Source organism: Anguilla rostrata, chromosome 14, assembly GCF_018555375.3.
Source record: "Anguilla rostrata isolate EN2019 chromosome 14, ASM1855537v3, whole genome shotgun sequence".
In the NCBI taxonomy this organism is placed as follows: domain Eukaryota; kingdom Metazoa; phylum Chordata; class Actinopteri; order Anguilliformes; family Anguillidae; genus Anguilla; species Anguilla rostrata.
This window is the reverse complement of record NC_057946.1, coordinates 37,456,416-37,473,691: the sequence shown is the minus strand read 5'-3', so window position 1 is coordinate 37,473,691 and position 17,276 is coordinate 37,456,416. Positions and strand designations below refer to the sequence as shown.

At 50.7% G+C, this 17,276-nt stretch overlaps 1 protein-coding gene across 1 annotated transcript in view; it reads left to right on the top strand.

Moving 5' to 3' along the window:
* nup214 (nucleoporin 214) overlaps positions 1-17,276 on the top strand; it is a 61,049-nt gene that overhangs the window by 6,157 nt on the left and 37,616 nt on the right. Inside the window, exons 8-23 of the mRNA XM_064308977.1 lie at positions 790-896; positions 1,737-1,803; positions 3,206-3,332; positions 6,112-6,270; positions 6,692-7,145; positions 7,497-7,520; positions 7,591-7,658; positions 8,707-8,792; positions 9,448-9,531; positions 10,496-10,645; positions 10,745-10,903; positions 12,091-12,194; positions 12,673-12,945; positions 14,083-14,183; positions 14,658-14,951; positions 15,679-15,846. Of these exons, the coding sequence (XP_064165047.1) occupies positions 790-896; positions 1,737-1,803; positions 3,206-3,332; positions 6,112-6,270; positions 6,692-7,145; positions 7,497-7,520; positions 7,591-7,658; positions 8,707-8,792; positions 9,448-9,531; positions 10,496-10,645; positions 10,745-10,903; positions 12,091-12,194; positions 12,673-12,945; positions 14,083-14,183; positions 14,658-14,951; positions 15,679-15,846 (2,425 nt within the window). The remainder of the gene's footprint in view (positions 1-789; positions 897-1,736; positions 1,804-3,205; positions 3,333-6,111; positions 6,271-6,691; positions 7,146-7,496; positions 7,521-7,590; positions 7,659-8,706; positions 8,793-9,447; positions 9,532-10,495; positions 10,646-10,744; positions 10,904-12,090; positions 12,195-12,672; positions 12,946-14,082; positions 14,184-14,657; positions 14,952-15,678; positions 15,847-17,276) is intronic.

Sequence of the window (17,276 nt, the reverse complement as noted above, 5' to 3'; positions counted from 1 at the left end):
TTATTTTGCTGTTGAGTAAACGCTAAGGGGACGTGTTGCCCCATATTACCTTTTCTGTCCCTTTGTGCCACCCCCCACCCCCCAATGGTACCCCTCCTCTGTAAACACCCCTATGTTAGCTGTCGTGTCAAAACCAAATATTGTGCTAATGATTGAGTGCCATTGTCTAACATCAGGGGTTTTACTATGAGCAGAAGAGTTAGCAGAAGAGTGGAGAGCTAGGGTGGAGAAGCCCCCTACCACGGAGCTGCTCCACCCTAGCTCCCCAGTGGTGGAACGAGCTCCCTGTTCCTCTACGAACCTCTCCCTCATTGCCCATCTTCCGCCGTGGCCTGAAGACTCGTCTCTTCAGACTATACCTGGACTAACTAACTACCACCGCTCTGCGGGGCACTCCTAGTCTGGGATCATTTTTATCACTTAAATCGCCCTCTTTCATGCTACACATGTACCTCCTGTGCCACTTTCATGCTACACATACCTCCATCCAGCACTTATTGTACCTTGTATCATTATTTTTATGTTGGAGCTTGTCTGCCTCCACATTTGACTTTGCATAGATTAGGTCAGAGTGATGTTTACTACGTGAACTGGACTTAATGTGTTCATAGCTACAAATAACTGTATTACTTGTATTGTATGTACCTTATTGGATCTGTGTTTTGTAGTTGTTCCAATGACCTTCGGTATGCACTTATTGTACGTCGCTTCGGATAAAAGCGTCTGCCTAATGTGATGTAACGAAGAGCGATCGAACCCGGGTTTATCGTCGGCTTTTCTCCGCTGCAGAAGAAGGACGAGAAGCGGCCCGAGATGTTCCTGAACTTTAATGACCCCGTGTACGGCAACAACATCGAGAGACAGCTCCACTACTTCCTCACTCACATAGAAGACTGGTGAGCTTTTACTGCACCCGTCCCGCTATTTACTGTACCCGTCCCACTGTTTACTGCACCCGTCCCGCTATTTACTGCACCCGTCCCGCTGTTTACTGCGCCCGTCCCGCTATTTACTGCACCCGTCCTGCTATTTACTGTACCCGTCCTGCTATTTACTACACCCGTCCCGCTATTTACTGCACCCGTCCCACTGTTTACTGCACCCGTCCCACTGTTTACTACACCCGTCCCGCTGTTTACTGTACCCGTCCCACTATTTACTACACCCGTCCTGCTATTTACTACACCCCTCCTGCTATTTACTACACCCGTTTGCTGCTTTTGCTGCTCTGCCACCCGTTTTCCTCATTTTTACATCCCCCGTTAAAAAACAAGCCATTGGAGTCCAAAACACAGTTCCCTCAAATTGCTGGAGTTAAAATGAGCAGCGAAACCCATTTCCTAGATAATTAGCATGTTAATGCAGATGTAGGGTTTGCGTTCCTCTTCTGTCCTGTTGGACATCATTGAAAATATTTACTAGCGGTGTGAATTATAGCGATGCGTGTCTTTTCGGGGGATAAAAAAAGGACTCACCTGTCACACAAAACACTGACTGTGTATATTTTCTGCAAACAGAAACCCGAGCTGCTGTTTAGCGAGTGAAATCAGCTTTCTGTTTCCCGAGGAAACCTGATTAACTTGTCCCAGTGCGAGGGTTGGCTTTTCAACAAACTGTTGACTAGCTTTTGTTTTTGTGTTTGCGTTTCGGTGTGCTTGAGATCCCGTGCCCCTGTAGTTGCTCTCTGACCCGGCCCGTGTGCTTCATTTTTACGCTTGTTTTGTTTCGCTCCCCAGGGACCTTGTTCTAGCGGCTTCCGCGGCTTCTATTGAGGTCAGCATCATCGCCAAGCAGGAGGACAAGGTGACTCGACCGCACAGGGACCGTTTCTGTTCTTACCGGGGGCGGGGGGGGAGCGGGGGGGTGGGGGAGGGGGGGGGTCTGCTTTTTAGACTTTGGTAACGTAATAACACTGAGAAAATAAACACTCACTAAGGGCATAAGGCACTGACTAAAATGTCGATTCGGAATGAACACTTGCAGACTCCGTTATGCTTTAAGTCAGCAGTAATGCTTTACCTAGGTTTGGACTCGTCGGTTCTGAAGCCTCCCTGTGATGAGGTTGTGTGTGTAGGTTCAGAAACGCGAGCGAGCGAGAATGTGCGCTAGAGAAGAGGGGACCTGGAGCGAGTGTGCGATAGCTTACCCCTTGTCTTTAGGCCTTCAGTCCTGAGTGTCCTGTACTGACAGGGAGGACCATAGTTTGTAACCTGCAGCAAGGTTCGACCCGAAATGTTTCATAAGCAGAAGAGACTGATCTGCTGCAGGTTACAAAGATAACAGCATAAAATATGGCATAACATAGTATGGCAGAACACAGCATAACAGCGTAGCATAACATAACACAGCATAACAGCATAACATAGCATAACATAGCATAATATAACACAGCTTAACATAGCATAATAAAGTAACATAACATAGCATGACAGAATAGCATAACATAGCATAATAGCATGACAGAATAGCATAACATAGCATAATAGCATAACATAACATAGCATGACAGAATAGCATAACATAGCATAATAGCGTAACATAACATAGCATGACAGAATAGCATAACATAGCATAATACCGTAACATAACATAGCATGACAGAATAGCATAACATAGCATAATAGCGTAACATAGCATAACATAGCATAGCATAACATAACATAATGACGAACAAGCCATTCAGCCCAGCAATGCTCAATGCCATTTTCAGTGTCCAGCACCGTATCAAGCCTGGTCTTGAAAGCCCCCAGAATTTCTGCCTCTACTGCATGACCTGGCAAGCTATTCCACGCAGTGACTACTCTCTGTGTGGAAAACATTCTTCCTAACTTCTGTGCCGAATTAACCTTTTGATAATGTCCATTTTTGCCCCTTCGTTCTACTAACACAACATGCAGGAGCCTATCCCAGCATGCATTGGGGCAAGAGGCAGGAACACAACCTGGACAGTTCACCAGTCCATTGCTGTGCACACTCAGCATTCACTCACATACTCATACCTATGGGAAATTAGAGTCTCCAGTTAGCCTAGCCTGCGTGTCTTTGGACGTGGAGAAACCGAGTACCGGAGGAACCCACGCGGACCGGGGAACTGCAGGCTCCAACAGAAAGCCCGCCACTGATGAACGGGACCTTGTTGCCGTGAGGCCGACTCGCCTTCGGTAAAATGCTAATGTGGTGTGGTGTTTGTGCGTGTGCCCTTCAGACGAACTGGGAGCTGTGGATCCTGGAGGACGCCAGCCGGGCGGAACTGCCCGTCACCTTGAACAACGACGACACGCTGCCACTAGGGGTCGCTGTGGACTTCACCTGCCAGGAGGAGATCTACATCTGTGAGTGCGCCCCCCCCTCCCCCCCACCCAACCCCCCGACTGCCCTGGCCGCTCAGAACCCGAAACTGCCATGCACTCCGACGGTTTGACGAGAGCCGTCGCCTCGATCCATTCCAGCAGGGGGCGCCGTGATCCGTTCATGTCTTTACTCGCCTTTGACTTTCAAGCTCTTTATAAACAGTTTTTTTTAAAACACTTTTCGATTATTGAAATGCCTTATTCCATTTTTAAGTTGGCCCCTCGGTAAATTGAGTGCGATTGCGTTTGGGATTTCACTGTGAGAGCTCAGCTGACGGAATTCGTGCCGCGCCCGGGATTTCCCCGAACCGCGTTCCCCCCGCGCTGACGGGCGTGGCCCATGTCACATGATTCCGACACGCGGGACTCGCCTCGCTTAGTCACGCGAACGGGTCGAAGCCGGTTCCTCTCTGTGCACAAACAGCCGAGCAGCTGCCCTCTTCTCGGCGGACGTCAACAGGGAGACCTGCAGTCCCGCGATCGACCAGCAGGGGTCACTAAGGCGTTATGAGGCAGGGTCTCCCCCGGCTGACTGAAGCCCTCCTGTCCCTGGCTGACACTAGAGCCAGCTGTGAATCTCCCTGTGGCACCACGCTCATTATACATGCAACAGCAGGAGATGAGTCAGCTACTTTCTCAGTAACCTAGGGCTGCATTGTGATATAACTCTGAATTTCAGTTTTTTGTGTCACACGTATTTTCAACTAAATTAATATCCCTTATTTGCCACTGTATAACACAATGGTGTATACAACGTCCCCAAGAACTTGCATCCTATACATAGGCTGTATAATAATAATAATAATTATTATTATTATTAAACATACATCCTAAAATAAGTGTAACTATTTTATATAATGTTTCTGAGAATATGAAATTAATAATTGACAACAGGTATCTCTTTCACCAGTTACAGGATAAGGAGCAAATACATATCTTTTAAAAATAAAAACTGCTTGCCCCTGTATTCTAAACATTATGGTAGAAAGGGCTGGCAGTCTGTTCAGTTTCAGTTTTGTTTAGTTTCCTTTCTCCAAATGTGAGACTTACCTGAGCAACCGTTGCAGTCAGGTCTGCCTGGCTGCTCGAGTCATGTCTTTTCATGGTAAGCAACATGAACTTATTTTATTGCTTGAAATGCAAACACGCAGAACAGACAAAAGCCTGTGTTGTGTGGACTGTTGACATTTTCTGGTCCAATTGTGTTTAACTTTCGAAAAGTATAGTGGGCTCCAATAGCAAGTAATTAAGTAACAACACTGTTGTGGGTTTAAAATACTTTTTCGCAGGAGCGGCACTACCTCTGGGTGCCATGGTAATATAAAATTTGTACAATCTATGGCAAGTGATACATCAACAGTAGTAGGCTCTTTAGAAAACAGAGCACACAATGTAAACATAATTATAACCTAATAAAAGACAAAAAATAAAATAGAATAAAATAGCTAAGGGGTCTCTTCTAATAATTTGTAAAAAGTGCCTGTGTAAACCACCACACAATTACACTTGGACCCTAGTGTTATAATATTACAATAAACTCCTTTTGCCCAGTGCTTGCTTTGTGTTCATTTAGGCGTACGCTCTGTCTCTTGCTTTGCATTTGGTGTTGTCTGTTGTCTGTTCCTGTCTGTCAGTGTACTTCATTGTTTTCATGGCACTTTAATCGCTGACACTGACTCATTCGCTTGAATTTTCGCTGCATAAGAACGTGTGCTAAATACCGAGATGTAGTTGTTATTAATCACCAGATGAGGAAGTGGTCTCCTGTTCAAGCTGAGTTTGAGTAAAAGGCTTCAGTTAGAAGCTGGTCTCTCCCATCCCGTCTCTAGTTTTTGACGCGGTGTCGTCTGGTTGTGTTTTATGCCGCTTATGTACACTTACCCTCTCAAGTATAGTGAAGGCTGTGTTTGTGTGTTTAATTGCGTGTTTGTTTGTGTGTTTGATTGCGTGTTTGCACATTTGTTTGCATGTATGCATGCTTGTTTGCGTGTTGGTATGTTGGTATGTTTGTGTGTTCGCATGTTTGTGTGTTTTTGTGTTTGTGTCTATATGTTTGTTAGTATGTTTGCGTATTTTTAAAAATGTTTATTTGCATGTTCGTGTTTGTGTGTTTGCGTTTATGTTTGTGTGTTTGTGTGTTCGTGCCTTTGTGGGCCAGTGTACGTGTTTGTTTGCATGTGTATTTGTGTGTGCGTTTGCATGTGTGTGCATTTGTGTGTGTGTTTCAGTGTTTGTTTGCATTTGTGTGCGTTTGTGTGTCTGTGTGTGTTTGCGTGTTTGTTTGCATGTGTGTGTGTGTGTGTGTGTGCGGGTTTGTGTGTCTGTGTGTGTTTGCGTGTTTGGTTGCATGTGTGTGTGTGTGCGTTTGTGTGTGTGTGCGTTAGTGTGTTTGTGTGTGGTTGTGAGTGTGTGTGAGTGTGTATGTGTGTGTGTGTGAGTGAGTGTGTTTGTGTTTGTATCTGTGTGTGTGTGTGTGTGTGTGTGTTTGTGTGTGTGTGTGTGTGTGTGTGTGAGTGTGTGTGTGAGTGAGTGTGTGAGTGAGTGTGTGTGTGAGTGTGTGAGTGTGTGAGTGTGTGTGAGTGTGTGTGTGTGTGTGTGTGTGTGTGTGTGTGTGTGTGTGTGTGTGTGTGTGTGTGTGTGTGTGTGAGTGTGTGTGAGTGTGTGTGTGTGTGTGTGTGTGTGTGTGTGTGTGTGTGTGTTCGCTCCTCCCACCGTACGACCACATCACGCCCGGCCCGTTTCTTTTCTCTGCTCTCCGCAGCGGACGAGAAGACGTTGCCCCCGGCGCCCACCCTGATGCTGCTGTCCACCGACGGCGTCCTGTGCCCCTTCTCCCTCCTCAACACCAACCCGGGCGCCAAGCAACTGTCCGCCGCACCGGTCGGCCTGGCCCTGGAGGGCGAGAGGCTGCCCTCTGCTGGTCAGTGCTGCGCACTGCGCCCCTGTGTCCGGATTCTGTGTCGCTCACTTTAAACTGGGCTGATTGGCTCCTGGGCACTTCTGAAACCTCAAACTGCGAGCTTCTCTGCTTCAGGTTAAGTGCACGAGAGCCGCAGCTAGCGATGCCAAATTGGGTTTAAAATTATTAGTGAGGGAAAAGTTGTTGGATGTAAATTAAAAAATGTTTTCTTTTATTTATTTATTTTACAAATACATTTACTGATCATTTTAGAGTTAAATGTGGAATATTCTGTGGAACAGAAAGATAGATTAATACTTTATGAATTCCGGGTTTTACTTTGCGACATGCAGTTGTAAAGGCAGATTAGCACTTGTAAACAGTGAATTAGCCTGTACTTTAGTGTATTGGGCTGTGTTCTTAAACGGTGTCATTTTCTCAGGGTCTGTTGTGGCTCCGCCCCCTGCGGCTGCTGTGGGCGTGGCCTCAGCTGTACGGCCGCCGCCCACCAGCACCCCGACGCCCGCCCCAGCGGCTCCGGCCGCAGCCGCCTCCGCCCCTGCCCCCGCCCCCGCCGCCGCTGCCTCTTTGGGCTTCTCTTTCAACGCCCCGCCCGCCGCCGCCTCCGGCCCCGGGGCCCCCGCCGGGCTCTCCCTGGGGTCCGCCGGGTTCTCCTTCTCCCCTGCCCCGGCCGCCAAACCCGCCGCGGAACCCCCCGCCGCCTCGGCCTTCTCCTTCAGCGCCCCGCCCGCCAAGCCCGCCGCGGAGAGCACGGCCGCCCCCGGCCCCGCCCCCGGCCTCGCCCCCCAGCGCCTCGCCGCCGCCTCCCCCGTCACCGTCTTGAAGGCCCCCGCCGAGCCGGCCACGCCCGCCGTGAAGGTCAACCTGAATGACAGGTGAGGCCCGAGAGCCCTGGGACCCCTGCACCTCCTCTGCGCCTCCTCTGGGAGTCTCCCCCCTGCACCTCCTCTGGGAGTCTCCCCCCTGCACCTCCTCTGGGAGTCTCTCCCCCTGAACCTCCTCTGGGGGTCTTCGCTCCTGCACCTCCTCTGGGAGTTTCCACCCTTTACCTTTTTTTTTTTGTCTCACCTCCTTGTGAGTCCTGGTGCAGTCTAGATCAAAGTCTTCACCGACTTTGCAAAACCGCTAGGGAACGCTGGGGTATATTTGTGGCAGCCATTTTGAGTCTGTAGTTTGTGCTTCCTGTCCGGCTCACGCAGCCCGTTTCTCTCGCCCCCCCCATCCAGGTTTTCGGCGGACGAGACGCTCAGGTGACCGGCTCAGCAGTTCTCCTTGAGCGCCGCCACCTCCGCCCAAACCCGCTTCCCTGCCCCAGGGCAGTCACCCTCTGCCCAGCACCAGCAAGCCCGCCTCCGCTCCAGGTCAGAGTCTGAGCTTACCTGCTGCAGGTGAGAGTCTCAGCTTACCTGCTCCAGGTGAGAGTCTCAGCTTACCTGCTGCAGGTGAGAGTCTGAGCTTACCTGCTCCAGGTGAGAGTCTCAGCTTACCTGCTCCAGGTGAGAGTCTGAGCTTACCTGCTGCAGGTGAGAGTCTCAGCTTACCTGCTGCAGGTGAGAGTCTCAGCTTACCTGCTCCAGGTGAGAGTCTCAGCGTACCTGCTCCAGGTGAGAGTCTGAGCTTACCTGCTCCAGGTGAGAGTCTCAGCGTACCTGCTCCAGGTGAGAGTCTCAGCGTACCTGCTCCAGGTGAGAGTCTCAGCGTACCTGCTCCAGGTGAGAGTCTGAGCTTACCTGCTCCAGGTGAGAGTCTGAGCGTACCTGCTCCAGGTGAGAGTCTGAGCTTACCTGCTCCAGGTGAGAGTCTCAGCTTACCTGCTGCAGGTGAGAGTCTGAGCTTACCTGCTCCAGGTAGGAGACTGAGCTTACCTGCTCCAGGTGAGAGTCTCAGCGTACCTGCTCCAGGTGAGAGTCTCAGCGTACCTGCTGCAGGTGAGAGTCTGAGCTTACCTGCTCCAGGTGAGAGTCTGAGCGTACCTGCTCCAGGTGAGAGTCTGAGCGTACCTGCTGCAGGTGAGAGTCTCAGCTTACCTGCTGCAGGTGAGAGTCTCAGCTTACCTGCTCCAGGTGAGAGTCCTAGCGGACCTCCTTCAGGTAAATGTCCCAGAGTAGCCGCTCATAACGACACCAAGACTGATTCATCAAACAGGATAATTGCTATTGTGCTGTGTGTTCATTGCATGATAAATAAGCAAATAAATCCCTTTTAATTTAAAAGAATTTGAAGGGACATGTTGACCCAGTTAGTAACTGTGTCTTGGTGACACTCTTGGTAATTTACTGGTTGTATGTAATGCCTTTACACAGCACTTTTAAATGAAGACCTGAGGCCTGTAGTATATGCCAGTGGCCACGATTGTCCTGCAACTCTAACTCTCGCTGTTTGGATGAGGTCTCGTCAGGCGTTTTAGGGTTCCTCTCCCTGTCTCCCGCTCCCCAGCTCGAACTGCGCAGTCCAGCTCCGCCCCCTCAGCTGGGAGGACGGCCCCACCCACTCAGGCTCCCGCCGGTACCCCTGCTAGCCAGGTGAGCTCCCCCCCCCTCCCCGAAAAACGCACGCCTGGTGGTGGGGCTGCATCCGGCTGCGCGTGAGCAGCGGGCAAACGCACTCGGGCAGCAGTGTAGTGTAAGGGTGAGGGAACTGGGCTCGGTCACCCGGAGGTTGCGGGTTTAATTCCTGGTTGTCGCGGTGTTGTTGTGTCCTTGAGCAAAGATGTTGCTTTACGTAAAATATTCAGCTGTATAAATGGATTGTGTGATTTGCTTTTGTTAAGAGGGTCTGTTAACTATGAACGTAAAAAATGTAAACGGAAATATTATTGGTCTTGGCGCCCTCTTGTGTTCAGAGGCTGTCAGTGCTTCTCCCAGTATGGCTCTTGAAATATAATAAGGGTAGTGATGGTATTTTATCTAGCAAGTTGTGATTCTAAGTGTAGAGTCAGCATCAGCTGCTAGTACCATCAGCACATGTGGATTTAACACACACACACACACACACACACTCACACTCACATACACAGACGCATACATGCAGGCAGACACCATTAATATGGAAATTTTGGTGGAGGCAAATTTACGCGAAGTTTGTTTCCTCTTGAAAGACCACTGAAGCAGTGTGTTAACCGTTAGGCCCGCCCATGGGGTTGTAATGTTGGGTTGGCTTGTGTGACACCGTCTCCAGGCAGCGCTGTCAATCAAGGCTCTGGAGAGGCAGCTGCAGCAGAGGAAGGAAGTAGATCCCGTCATGGTCGGCATCTTGGAGGAAGTGAGTCTGTCTGCCTGTCTGTCTGTCACACTGTCTCTTTCACACTCGTGAAAGCTCCTCATCTTCCACAGCCACGCTCCACACTTCCACAGCTACGCTCCACACTTCCACAATTACGCTCCACACTTCCACAGTTACACTCCACACTTCCACAGCTACGCTCCACACTTCCACAGTTACGCTCCACACTTCCACAGCTACGCTCCACACTTCCACAGTTACTCTCCACACTTCCACAGCTACGCTCCACACTTCCACAGTTACTCTCCACACTTCCACAGCTACGCTCCACACTTCCACAGCTACGCTCCACACTTTCACAGCTACACTCCACACTTCCACAGCTACGCTCCGCACTTCCACAGCTACTCTCCACACTTCCACAGCTACTCTCCACACTTCCACAGTTACACTCCACACTTCCACAGTTACTCTCCACACTTCCACAGTTACTCTCCACACTTCCACAGCTACGCTCCACATTTCCACAGCTACGCTCCACACTTTCACAGTTACTCTCCACACTTCCACAGTTACTCTCCACACTTCCACAGCTACTCTCCACACTTCCACAGTTACACTCCACACTTCCACAGTTACTCTCCACACTTCCACAGTTACTCTCCACACTTCCACAGCTACGCTCCACATTTCCACAGCTACGCTCCACACTTTCACAGTTACTCTCCACACTTCCACAGTTACTCTCCACACTTCCACAGCTACGCTCCGCACTTCCACAGCTACGCTCCGCACTTCCACAGCTACGCTCCACACTTCCACAGCTACGCTCTGCACTTCCACAGCCACGCTCCGCACTTCCACACTTCCACAGCTACGCTCCACACTTCCACAGTTACTCTCCACACTTTGATGGGAGGTTGATGGGAGGTTGGCCGGAGGTTGGTGGAAGGTTCCAGGTGCCGGTGTAAAGCCTTGGTTCGGCTCTGTTGTCCCATCCCAGATCGCCCACTTCCAGAAGGAGCTGGACGACCTGAAGGCGCGCAGCGACAAGGCCGACTTCAGGGTGGGGACGAGCGAGGAGATGCAGGGGCTCCGGACGGCGTCCGACGACCTGCACGGCTTCGCCCTGGAGATCAAGGAGACCACGGAGGTGACGGTTACCTCTGGAGTGCGAGAGGAGCTGAATGTGTGTCTGCTTGAGAAGGACGCCTCAGTTAACCCTGTGTGTGTGTGTGTGTGTGTGTTCCAGTCTCTCCATGGAGATATCAGCTCTCTGAAGACCACCCTGCTGGAGGGCTTTGCCGGTGCAGAAGATGCTAAATCGCAGAGCGAGCTGAACAAAGATCGGGGATACCTGCAGCTTCTGTATAAGAAACCCCTGGACCCCCGCAGTGAGGACCAGCTCAAGGTGAACCCCGTCTGCCACAGAACCTTCCACCCGTGTCTGTCACAATAACCCAGCAGTACAGCTATGAGGTCACCCGCTTCACTCTAACCCAGCAGTACAGCTATGAGCTCACCCGCTTCACAGTAACCCAGCAGTACAGCTATGAGCTCACCCACGTCACTCTAACCCAGCAGTACAGCTATGAGGTCATCCGCTTCACTGTAACCCAGCAGTGCAGCTATGAGCTCACCTGCTTCACTGTAACCCAGCAGTACAGCTATGAGCTCACCTGCTTCACTGTAACCCAGCAGTACAGCTATGAGCTCACCTGCTTCACTGTAACCCAGCAGTACAGCTATAAGCTCACTTGCTTCACAGTAACACAGCAGTACAGCTATGAGCTCACCTGCTTCACAGTAACCCAGCAGTACAGCTATGAGCTCACCCATGCTTCACAGTAACCCAGCAGTACAGCTATAGTCACCCTGCTTCACGTAAACCAGCAGTACAGCTATGAGCTCACCTGCTTCAGTAACCCAGCAGTACAGCTATGAGCTCACCCATGTTACTGTAACCCAGCAGTACAGCTATGAGCTCACCTGCTTCACAGTAACCCAGCAGTACAGCTATGAGCTCACCCATGTTACTGTAACCCAGCAGTACAGCTATGAGCTCACCTGCTTCACTGTAACCCAGCAGTACAGCTATGAGCTCACCCATGTTACTGTAACCCAGCAGTACAGCTATGAGCTCACCTGCTTCACTGTAACCCAGCAGTACAGCTATGAGCTCACCTCCTCACTGTAACCCAGCAGTGCAGCTATGAGCTCACCCGCTTCACAGTAACGGGCACTGGGACAAAAGCTGCCCTGTGTTTAGCTTATCATTAGTGCAGAAGCTTAGAATTTGGGGTACGCCCGCCCTGAGGACGCCCCTGAATCGGCACTGGGAGGTACATGAGATGAGTGTGCAGAAGCACAATGTACGATGGCCAAACACAGCCTTTGTACGCAGTTTAGACGCACCAAGTCCCCAGGCTGCAGAAGCTACTGGGTAAAAGGTCTAGGAGAGTTATGTCAGATGTTGCAGCGATCCCCAGTTGAAAGATGGGCGTGGCCTCTGGGTCCCTGTGTCTGCTGGTCTTGCGGGGTGTCCTCTCTCGGAGGGGCTGAGGCGATGAACGCACGCTCCGCGTCTCTCTGGAACAGGAGATACGCCGGCTCTACCAGTACGTGAAGTTCGCGGTGGAGGACGTCAACGACGTGCTGGACTTGGAGTGGGAGAAACATCTGGAGAAAAAGAAGAAGCAGCGGTGAGAGAGATGGGCGCTGGGTGACGAGTGAAGCTGAAGTGTATTGAGGACTGAATGAAGTGTGCTGAGAGTTGAATAAAGTGAATTAAGAGTTGAATGAAGTGCACTTTGAGGTGAATGAAGTGAATTGAGTCAAATTAAGTGAATCGAGTCGAATGAAGTGAATTGAGTCAAATTAAGTGAATCGAGTCGAATGAAGTGAATCGAGTTGAATGAAGTGAATCAAGTTGAATTGAGTGTATTGAGATTTGATTGAAGTGAATTGAGAGTTGAATGAAGTGAATTGAGAGTTGAATGAAGTGAACTGAGAGTTGAATGCAGTGAATTGAGTTGAATAAAGTTAATGGAGAGTTAAAGTGAACTGAGAGTTTAATGAGAGTTGAATGCAGTGCATTGAGTTGAGTGAAGTTAATGGAGCGTTGAAGTGAACTGAGAGTTGAGTGCAGTATTGCGGGTTTTCCCGCTCTCTCTCCCTCAGGCACCTGATCGTGCCGGAGCGGGAGGCCCTGTTCACGGCCCTGTCCAATCACCTGGACATCATCCGCCAGCAGGAGCACAAGCTGGAGGTGCTGGTGAAGACGCTGCAGTCCATGCGTCTCTACGGCTCCGCCTCCTCCTGGGCCACGCCCACCCGCCCGTCGCCCGCGCCAACGCCCACGCAGCAGGGGTACGAGACCAGAGCAGGACAGACTGTCAGAACAGCACTGGGGTACAGCTTTGGGGAACAGCACTGGGGAACAGCAGTACTAATGTAGGACAGACTGTCAGCTTTGGGGAACAGCGCTGGGTAGAACTATCTAGGACAGACGGCAGCATGGGGACGCAGTACCCATAGGGAAGACTGTCGTTTGGGGACACTGGGAAAGCAGGGAGATACCTGGGAGATGTGCTGTTACTGTAGTCCTGAAGGGGAGATGTGCTTTTACTGTAGTCCTGTAGGGGAGATGTGCTGTTACTGTAGTCCTGTAGGGGAGATGTGCTGTTACTGTAGTCCTGGGAGATGTGCTGATACTGTAGTCCTGTGGGGGAGACATGCTGTTACTGTAGTCCTGTAGGGGAGATGTGCTTTCACTGTAGTCCTGGGAGATGTGCTGTTACTGTAGTCCTGTAGGGGAGATGTGCTTTTACTGTAGTCTTGTAGGGGAAATGTGCTGTTACTGTAGTTCTGGGAGATGTGCTGTTACTGTAGTCCTGAAGGGGAGATGTGCTGTTACTGTAGCTGTAGGGAGTTGGACTTTACTGTAGCCTGAGAGGGCTGTTCTGTGGCAGTTGGACAGTGAACGGAGACCCTGAGAAAGCTTACTGCAAGCAGCCTTGAGGCGCAAACCCCGCATCCAGGGACGGTCCTTCAGAACCCTGCATGCACACCTGTTCCCTTACACATGCATGCAGACCGTGTGTGTGTGTGTGTGTGTGTGTGTGTGTGTGTGTGTGTGTGTGTGTGTGAGTGTGAGTGTGAGTGTGATGGAGGTGTGAGTGTGAGTGTGGTGTGAGTGTGGTGTGAGTGTGGGGTGAGTGTCGTGTGTGTCGTGTGTGGTGTGAGTGTGAGTGTGTGTGAGTGTGTGTGAGTGTGTGTGAGTGTGTGTGTGAGTGTGAGTGTGTGTGAGAGTGTGTGTGTCCGTGTGCATGTGTGTCTTCAGTGAGCTGATATCTCCATGGGACTGGAACGCAGACACATTTTGCGCTCACACCCCTGTTTGTTGGAGCACTCGTGCATGTACCCACAGTTGCATGCTCATTTGCGGGCAGGCCTTCCCTCTGGCGCCGGTGTGTCTGTGTGAGAGTGCCCCCTCCTGTGCTGTTGGAGCACGTTCAGTGTTGGTAATTCAGCAGCTGAGTTCAGTTCTCTGTGTGGATCTGCTGGACATATCCGCAGTGTAATGTGAAGTGTCTCATCTCTTTCAGCCAAGATGTCTCCCAGCAAGCAGTCTCAGCTGAGGAACTTCCTGTCCAAGAGACAGACCCCTCCGGTCCGCTCCACTGCCCCAGGTGCCGCCCACTGCCGTGGCCCCACCCCCTGCCCAGTTCCACCCCTTTCCACACCCTCAATCTCGCTCACAACCCCGCCCCATGCTCCTGCCTCCTGCCCCACCCAAGATCTCACCCTCTGCTTCTCTTATTTTATCTCACTCATTTACTCTTCAGTTTCTGCACATTTCTAGAAAATCATTCAATTTCGGCAGTTACGATTTTAATAGAGTTCCTTTTTTTAAAAAAAATGTTTCAATCATCTCACACCCTTAAAATTCTATTTTTAAAGACTATTAAAACATCCATAGAAGTGATCCTGGAACTTACTACACTTGTCCTAAAGATACAGCGAAATAAATGTTGGAAAACGTGTCCCTTACGCTAGTAGAAACGGTGCAAAGCTACCATTAGGGTTGCTTTTTAGATCTGTGGAGCTCACAGTGGGCGGGTTTCGCTGAGTGATTGACGCGTGTGGCCCCGCCCCCCTCACAGCGAACCTGTCCAGGTCGGCCTTCCTGTCGCCCACGTACTACGAGGACCTGGACGACGTCAGCTCCGCCTCCTCCCTGTCGCAGGCCCTCGACGGCGAAGGCGTGGTCCTGGCGGAGCAGGAGGTGGGGGGGGAGGAGGTGGGGGAGGAGGAGCCGGCCCCGCCCCCCGTCCCCGCCCTGGCCGTGCCGCGACACCCCGCCGTCGTCCGCACCTCCTCCGTCCAGCCCGGATTCGGGGTGCCCTCCGCCCTCTTCAGCAAAGTGGGCCCCGGCCTGGGGCCCGCCGTCTCCCCCGGTGAGATAGGGGGCGCTGTGGGCCCTGTAAATCGGCCCTTTACATCAGCACAGCACCGGACTGGCAGGAGCCACACAGGGAGGGGGGGGAGGAGCTTTATGGAGGTGTTTTTGTAGCCGAAGTCACAAATCTGTTGTCTTTGCTCTAGTACAAGTTTGCAGCTGTTCTTGCATGTGTTCTCATATTAATGTTCAGGTTTGTGAAACCATTCGTGAGATGCATCGCAACGGAATTATTTTTGCTCCAGCCGTAGAGAGACAGAACCTCTAGCCCTTCGAAGGAGTTCTGAATCAAAATTTCCATGGGTGTGATTTGCAGAGACCCTTTAGCACATGCACAAAATTTTTTTTTGGAGCAGTCTCAAAACTAACAACACAACCCAGCGATTGGGGCGAAACAAATACCGTGATCAATAATTGGCTACATCGACCGTTATTGCAGTCAATATTTATTGTTGCGATTTATCGTTGCGATTTAACGTGATCTCACGCGTTAAAGGGTTAATGGCGACGCCCATCCGCTTACACTCTGCAGCCTGCGGAGCTGCCGCCGGTGACCAGCCGGATTCATAAGCCAGCGAGCGTTCTTTGGCACGGCAGAACTCTCTTTGGACGTGTCGGGGCCTGATGATGCGTTACTGTCGCGCCCGTTTTGTAGTTCAGGAACACTCGCTCTCGGTGAACGGCGAGTCTTACGCAGTTTTATTGTTTTTTTTTTGGCGGTTTAGTTCTGGGCGGTAAGATCAGCGTCTCCGGGGCGGACAGCACGGCCTTCGCCACGAAGACGGTGAAGCACGGCGCCCCCCCCGCCGAGAGGGCCCCGCCCGCCGCCGTGTCCGCGCAGCAGGCCGCCGCCACCGCCGCCCTCCGCAGGCAGATGGCCAATCAGAAGCCAGGTAGGAGCGCGGTTCATTTGAACCACACCTGGGATTGGTCACATGCTTTATCAGCCACATCTTTATTTATTTATTTATTTATTTATTTATTTATTTATTTATTTATTTATTTATTTATTTATTTATTTTTATTTTATTTTATTTATTTTACAGTCCTGTTTCATGTCTTCTGGGTAATGAAGTGGGCTTTACTGACGATGTCTAAGTGCTTTCTGAAGATGTTTTAAGATACTTTTAAGAAGATGGCGTACTGACTGCCAATATCGGTAGCACGCTTGAGTCGTGATTTGGTGCGACGTCTTCGCAACGCTGGCGCCTGTGGCCACTTTCTTCACGGAAAGGAACGTGCATACTTCATGTTCTCAATTTAAATAGTTTAGTGTTGTCATGACGATTAGCAGTGTCATTACTTCTTATTTTGCTCCACACAAAAGGAAGAAAAAAAGCATTTGGTGATAAAATAAACACTTTTCCGCAGGTCTAAACACTAATATATATATATATATACACTCTCATGCACACACTCTCACACACACACACATGCATGCACTCTCACAGAAACACGCATAAGCACGTCCACACACACGCACACATACACAGACACACACACACACACATCTATACCTGGATTCCAGGCTATATTCCTTCATCTATATACCATCCTGCCATTCAGTGAGAAATATCTCAAACCTGCTGCCGGAAAAGTTCAGACCCAATATTTAGACTAAATTAAAAAATTTAAAAAGTGCTGCTCATATGTAGTTTTTTTTCTTCTGTGCCTTGAATTTGCACAAAGGCGTAATTTCTGCTCCAGCGAAGCTGTGCTGTCCTCGCAAACAGCCGGTTTACCGAACGCAAATTATTCATGTCGGGTTGAATAAAAATGCTTTTATTTATTTATTTATAATTTTTTTTTTTTTTTAAGTGCTGCAGTTTAGCAGATTTTCTTCTCCGGTAGTCTGGCCCCTCCCTGCTTTATGCAAATGAGAGGAAAGGTGGCTTGTGATATGCAAATGAGTTCACGACACGTGCGATTTGTCTCGCCTCCCTGGAGAAGTCTGCGCTCGTTATTCCAGGGCGATTAAGAAGCCATTAAAGCGCCTTTAAAGGGCCGTCCGTCACGCAGCGGGCGACGCCCTCGGCCGGGGTACATTTCGGAAGGCCCGTGGCTTTGGGTCTCTCTCTTCTTCGGAGCGCGCTCTTCCCCCTCTGGGGGAGTTACCGCACTTTGACCCCTGACCTTCGCGCTTGCGGCTGTACTGTATGCCGCTCTGGATGGGAGCGTCCGCTGAACGGCGGTAAGGTGAAGCTCGTGCGGCGGGTCCTTAGCGGCCGTGGATACGAGTGCTGCTTCACGTTTGGCGCCCCCCTCTCCTCCCACGGGTGCGGTGGGGTAGCACGGTCCTTCGAATTTTGACTACTTTAGCCCT